The 6,888-nt window shown below is 38.7% G+C and overlaps 1 protein-coding gene across 4 annotated transcripts in view; it reads right to left on the bottom strand.

The window, feature by feature from the left end:
• Nucleotides 1-6,888, bottom strand: part of nsmfb (NMDA receptor synaptonuclear signaling and neuronal migration factor b) — a 73,645-nt gene that overhangs the window by 23,218 nt on the left and 43,539 nt on the right. For 2 of the 4 annotated variants that reach the window (XM_005940101.3, XM_005940102.3), the window contains 5 exons: nt 5,269-5,321; nt 3,954-4,043; nt 3,273-3,400; nt 3,094-3,177; nt 156-189 (listed from right to left, as the gene is read on the bottom strand). In XM_005940101.3, the coding sequence (XP_005940163.1) occupies nt 156-189; nt 3,094-3,177; nt 3,273-3,400; nt 3,954-4,043; nt 5,269-5,321 (389 nt within the window). The remainder of the gene's footprint in view (nt 1-155; nt 190-3,093; nt 3,178-3,272; nt 3,401-3,953; nt 4,044-5,268; nt 5,322-6,888) is intronic. The other 2 variants (XM_005940104.3, XM_005940105.3) reach the window with 1 other exon arrangement.

Below are 6,888 nucleotides of genomic sequence, written 5' to 3'. Positions count from 1 at the left end.
CACACACACACACACACAGGGGAGTGGAAAAACAATGAGTCATCTGTGCACTCCAGCAAGATGAAACTTATTCCACCCTCATCCTGTCCACATTTACGCAGAGTAATTTTCACTTGAGGTCTAAAATTAAAAAAGAAAACAAGTATTGCACTCACCCAGAATGTCATCAAATGTGGCATGTTCATGGTCCTTTAAATAAAATGGAGAAAAACAAAATTATTCATTCAAAAACCGAATCTAAAAGAACAACAAGCTTTTTTTCTGAGTGCTGACTCTAACAGATTACAACATGATACACTTTTACACCTAATAGAGTCTCTATTCTGTACAGCAGTGCAAAAGTTCCTCAGGTAACAACCCCACCAAACAGTAAACCTGGAGAATAATAAGTTGTTAATGATAAAAATACCAATCAAACTTACAGTACACAATAATATAAGTTAATGATGATATTTTAGGCTAACTTCTTCTATCTTTTCAAACCACTGAGTGTGATTTGTTTCTGATTAGTTAGCTGTTGCTGTATCTTTGCTAATATCTATCCACCCGGGTCACAGGGGCAAGAGCCCAAGATGAGAAGACCAGGCCTTCCTCTCCCTGGCCACTTCCTTCAGCTTGTCCGAGGGAACACCAAGGCGTTCCCAGGCCATCTGAGAGATATAATCTCTCCAGTGTGTCCTGGGTCTGCCCTGGGGCCTCCTCCTGGTGGAACATGCCCAGAACACCTCACCCAAGAGGCACCCACCCAAGATCCCCGAACCATCTCAACTGGCTCCTTTTGATGAGGAGGAGTAACGGCTCTACTCTGAGCCCCTGCTGGTTGGCCAAACCCCTCACCCTATATCTAAGGGAGAGGCTAGCCACCCTTTGGAGAAAGCGCATTTCCATCACTTGTATCCGTGATCTCATTCTTTCGGTCACCACCCAAATGTTGTGACCATAGATGAGGGTAAGGACGTAGATCGACTAGTAAACCAAGAGCTTCACTTTTATCCTTGCTCTCTCTTCATTACAATGGACCGGCACAAGATACTTAAACTCATCCACTTGGGACAGTAACTCGTACCTGACCCAGAGTGGACTCTCACCCTTTTCCTTTTCATTCTTGTCGCTTTACACTCAAGATTCTCCAGTCTGAGCTGGAGGCCACCACCTGATGAAGCCAACCAAACCTCATCATCTTTAAAGAGCAGCGTTGACATTTTGAGACCACCTTCCGAGGGACTCCTTCTTCAGAATGAAGGCTCCCTTCACCTGCGGTGGCCACCCTGCGACAAGCAGCTTGGAGCTGCAACTCAGTGAACCAGTTTTAGCAATGGTGGTACTGAACATGGTCCATTTATCCCCAGTCTCCTTCTTTGCTTTGCTAGTTTGGATATGTTCTGTATTCTTAGTGTTAAATGCTAGGAGAAAAAAAAGACAGTGGTCACATTAATTTGCGCTACACAAGTTTTAAAACTACTATATGTGTTGAAACCAGATATAATGACCATGAGGTGGATTTGACTGCGAAACTACAAAATCATTGCTGAATAACTTGTGATTCAAAAGTTGCTAGCAAATGAACATATGCTGCATAGTCATTCATTGTGATTCTTAGAAGGACCACAGTTCACAAGATAAACTTAATGTTGCATTTATGATTACCCACAACTAGTTATTCAGTCCATGAACTCATCAGAAAAGGGTTTCCTGAAGTCAAAGAGTAAGGCAGCTGAGGAGCCAATTTCCTAAAGATTTTGATATAACTGGAAATATTTTTGTAAGGTTGACACTGCACTACAAGAGCAATGCATGTCTCACTGTCTTAGTTGATTTCTTTTAGTTAACTGTCATGTAGTTTGAGGATAGGCTAAATGCTAACTCATATCAATATTTAACACAGTACCTATCTTAAAATTAAAACTCAACTAATCTCTCTCTAATAGAATTTAACAAACAAACAAACGAAATAAATCTAATGGTTTAGTCAGGAGAATTCATGGTCTTATTTTAGTGTGGTAGCATATGAATATTTGCTAATTAGCTCTAGTTGTTTGGGGCATAAGGATAACGTAATAAATAAGCTAATAAACCAGAACAGTGGACAAAATAAAATGACTTGATATTGCTAAAAAAGGAAAAGCCAACATATTGAAATTTACCGAGATAGGAACATAAATTTTCATGGAAAATTCCACAGCAACCTGACCAGCAGTCACCGAGATGTTTCAGCAGAAAACAGAAATCCAAATGGACTCTTTAGTGTTGTTAGAAAGGTCGGGAAACCATGGTTCCCTAATGAACTGTCATTTAGAACCAAAAAAAGAAGACATTTGTATTTTGGCAGTACTTGAAAGAACGCTGCACTTTCCGTCGTATAATTCTCTTTACTGGAAAATGCCAGCTGGTACACAGCAAAGGAGTGCCTTTATATTTTCATCTGAGCAGACAAACAACATGGTGCCACTTAGCAGAACCTCAAAGCCAGGCTGTGATGAGTCTGTATTTTGCTGAGGAGACATGTCACTTCAAGTGGATGATTGACGGTGCTTTTCTACACTCGAACAAAAATGAACTCTGAGCACTTGACTGAACGAATCATTTACTGAGCTTCCATTTGATCTTTGCTTTTAACTTGCAATTTAGAAGCTACTGGAAGTTTTAAAAAAGTCATTAAAGTTTCTAAATTGACTAAAATGTCAGTTTTATCCACAAATGGATTTGTATGAAATTTAATACAGATTTTCAAGGTACCCACAGAATTCTAGTAATGTTGTCACCTGACTTCATCTAATGGTACTAACAGATGTCACTGTTGCATGCAGCGTATTCGAAAAAGATGAGATGGTTTTACTAAACAGACCACTCTCAGCACAGATTGCACAGAGAAGTTAAAACACTTATTTAAAGGCTCCAACCATTTGTATTTCAGCCAAATTTATGTTGGCTGGTTTGCTTTAAAAACCCAACAACCTGCCAGGGACAAGATTAAAAAAAAGTCAATCTTAACACTTATCCATCAGCTCCTGTGGCATCTCATCAAGAAACAACACCAAATAAAAATCTACCAGTCAATCAAAATGTAGTGGAAACTCACTAGCAGATACTCACATAAAGGATGGGGATGATGGAGGGGTCGTCCCTACGAATTATGTTGGGAACATATTCAGCCTTTGGGACCTTGGAAGATATCAGCTATGGAGAGAAGAAAAGCATGCAGATAGACTTTGATTGCACATATATTCAAACTTCATTAATCTATATGTTAATTTAATTGCCAGGAACTTCACCATGATTTTGGGAGGGATAAAGTCTTCTCCGTCGCAGGCCACTCTTTCCATTTCCCTCTCCTCCTCCCAGTCGGCATCCTCGTCCAGCCCTTCATCCAGCGTCCCTGAGGAGGTCTGAAGCTCGCCACCTGGTTCACACATGGGAACAAAGGGCGAGATGAAAGGATAATACACAAACAAGATTAGTAGAGCGGGGTGCGCCATTTGAAAACGCTGCACCTGTTATTTTCTTTTCCCAGCACAGAGGGGAGAAATGGAGGAGTTAAAAACAAACGGCACACAACACAAAAGGACACAATAACAGGCTCCTTATCTGCCCAGCCAGATACAGACAGATACAACACAAAACAACAGGCAGATGGACGACAGGCCGCAGGATGAGTAGAGCTGTGCGGATGGATGGTAACAGTTGAGTAGTGGTACGCAGAATAAAGCATACTTTAAAAATGGCAATATAAAATAAAAAGAGACAGCATGTTTGCGTGACAGAGCATCTGTCAATCTGTGTTTGTTCTTGTTTTAATGTGTGTGCAGCCTTATTATGCTTGAGTGCAGTTGTCTGCGTGCTTACCTGTAGGTGTTTATACATACATGTGTAAGAAGCCAAGTTTAAGAAAGGCCTAAGGTATATATTGTATACCGTGTGTTTGCTTGTGAGTAACTAAGAGAGCATGGACTCACTGTCTCTGGATTCATGCAGTGACTCAGGCTTGACGGGGGTGGGGTCACTCCACGAGCGGCTGAAGCTCTTGGCTCGACGATCGACGAAGGCTGATGAAGTTGGGGGGAGGCAGAGAGTGACTCACACGCACACATATATACAGTCTCCAAAGGATAATCAAACCCAGTAATCAAGAGCTCTGTCTTATTGACCTAGCTTGTGAATCAGTCAATTCCATTGTCCCGGTTGGATATCAGGACATGTTGCTTCATATTAACAGAACAGTAAGAGTTTACATTGTATTAGCAAATGGTTGATCATTTTTCAGTTTTTCTGTTGTCTTAATGATTCCAAGACAAAAAAGTCATTAAAATTAATAAAGTTGTTTAAACAAAATTGCAGTAATGCACTTTTAATTTATAGATATCGTTATATACAATTTAATACATATTGATTTCTTTTATCAGTATTTTTAAGTAGTTCAGACTTTCTGCACACCTGATAGGTGTGTAGAAGGTAGAAAAGGGTTAAAAAGAAATATAACCTCCACCACACACTTTCTTACTTAACACCATTTCACTGAATCGTGCTGTTTCAGTGCAACTGACCTTCATCAGATACAAAATGATTATTAACAGTTTTTTAGCATTTATTTCACAGATTTTCTATGAACATACCCAAAACACAAGTATCTTTAAATTATTAAAGCATTACAGCTGTATTTTGTTTTGTTTTGCTTTATGTTTGTATTTTGTAAATATTTAAACCATTTGTAATAAAAATGTATAAAATCTCATCATCAGAGTCTTGAGATTAGCCTGGTGGGAGTTCAAACCAAGGACGCTTTTTTCCCTTAATGTCAAATAACAATGTGAATATGTACAGAGGAAATACTTTACACATTAAAAAAGAAAAAAAAACATTTCAGATATTTCAAAAATAGCACATACTCAGAACTGCACAGCTAAACAAACACCACACGTAAACTAGCTGGGATTCTGTCTTGTTAAACAGAAATTGCCTTTCAGTTCAATATAGTGCACAATCAATATCATACAAATGGTACAAGTCTCACAACAATGAACAAATACAAAGACCGTCTAAACACTGCATAGCGATAAAATTACCATCAATTAGCAGTTTAAGGAATAATGTTTAGTATACTCTAACAAAATATATACACACGTCCACACTACTGATGCTACGTGCATAAAGCATGAAAAACATCAAATGAACATCCACTGTGATGTCATGGTACACACTCGAGAGCATGAATGCATGGTAGTGTTTTGACAATGCACACACATGCCAACAGAAACAAATGCAAAGACTCACTCTGGGCCTTCATCCTGCGACTGCCCACCATCCGAAGGTGCTTGCGAAAATTTCTATCAATTTAGAGAAAAAAAGAAGAAGACGAAGCATATTAAGAATATAAAAAAAATAAGAGAGAAAATGCTTCAAACTTAAAAACATACATAGAGAAGAACAGAGCAGAAGATGATGGGGCATCTTGATTAGGGTCAGGCTACTGATAAATTACCAGTGATCACATCTAAATATCCAGTGGGTGTTTTGTGCATATGGACTGAAATTCATCTAGGGTTAGGAAGTGGGGTGCTTAACATCAAAACATTTCATAGAATTGTCACCTGTTTTAGCCACTCAAATAGAAAATCATTAAAAAAAAATTCCCAACAACAAAAAAGTGGATGTTAATCGGGAATAGAGGACCAGGGTTTTAACAGTATATTTTATAATGTAAAAGGATTGGCTCTTTATATAGGGCCTTTCTACTCTACCCGAGCAGCCAAAGTGCTTTATACAACATGTCTCGTTCACACAAGCACTTTTCCCCTTATTTCAGTGTTTTCTATCCAACATTCACACTCCAATGGATGCATCAGAGATCTACTTGGGGTTCAGTATCTTGCATCCAGGGATCAAACCACCAACCTTCCAATTAGTAGAGACCTGCTCTACCCTCTGAGCTACAGACACTCCCCAACTTTCAAGCTACCATTGAAAAATACAAATGTCCAAAAGCTTCATCAGTTCACCATGGTTAATAATCACAATTACCTTTGTGTACTACATACTTCACTGACAGTGAGCTGGTGTTTGAGGTGAACCATTCCAGTTCATGGCAGATGTCCGAACTCAAAAGCTCAAAACAGTAAATAAAGTCTGCAGTTTGTTGTTTATTTTTCACAGTTTAGAAAAATCATCACAGTTTTCTTTGGTTACATGGTAAAATGGTAAAGAACAGTTATTTTATTAAAATGAAGCAGACTTTTGCAAGTCTGCTTCATTTTAGTACAATATAGATTGTATTGTTTTTGCACGTCTTATCCACTGCAGATATGCAGCTGAGCTTCTTGGGGCTTAGACTCATGTCTATTCTTCTTCGTGCTTATGTGGATTCCCTCTGGTTACTCTGACTTCCTCCTATAGTCCTAACACATGCATGCAAAGTATAGTATAAAGGTATATAAAGGTCTTTTTTATGAAAATAAATAAAAAATTGAGATAAATTCAATGAAAATCAGATGCGATCAAACTGTCCCACTGACATCCTGAAATATGTACAAAAGTTTTCCGGATTCCATGAAATTCTCCCTGCTGCTCTGTTCTCGTGAGAACTGGATGAACCCAGAATCTCTGTTTCTTCCTTCACTTGTTTAGAAACATTACAACATTCTCATAATCACTTGATGTTGACTCGATTTTTGACTCCAACAATGTGACATAGAGGGTTCAAACTGACACCATAAGGGCATCTACTAAAAATCTTGGAGGAGTTCAAATCACAGTCACCTCCACCTCAAGATCAAGCTTAGAGGTCAAGTTTTGTGAAAATCTTATGAATGGCATAACTCAAGAAGGAAGTCACTTAGGATTTTCATATTTATACCAGGTTGAGGGTGAGCATTGGTGGCCACCAGTATTTATATA

This window comes from Haplochromis burtoni, unplaced genomic scaffold, assembly GCF_018398535.1.
Source record: "Haplochromis burtoni strain Fernald_Lab_line unplaced genomic scaffold, NCSU_Asbu1 Contig_286, whole genome shotgun sequence".
Lineage (NCBI taxonomy): Eukaryota > Metazoa > Chordata > Actinopteri > Cichliformes > Cichlidae > Haplochromis > Haplochromis burtoni.
The sequence above is the reverse complement of the archived record's forward strand: the minus strand, read 5'-3'. Positions and strand labels throughout refer to the sequence as shown.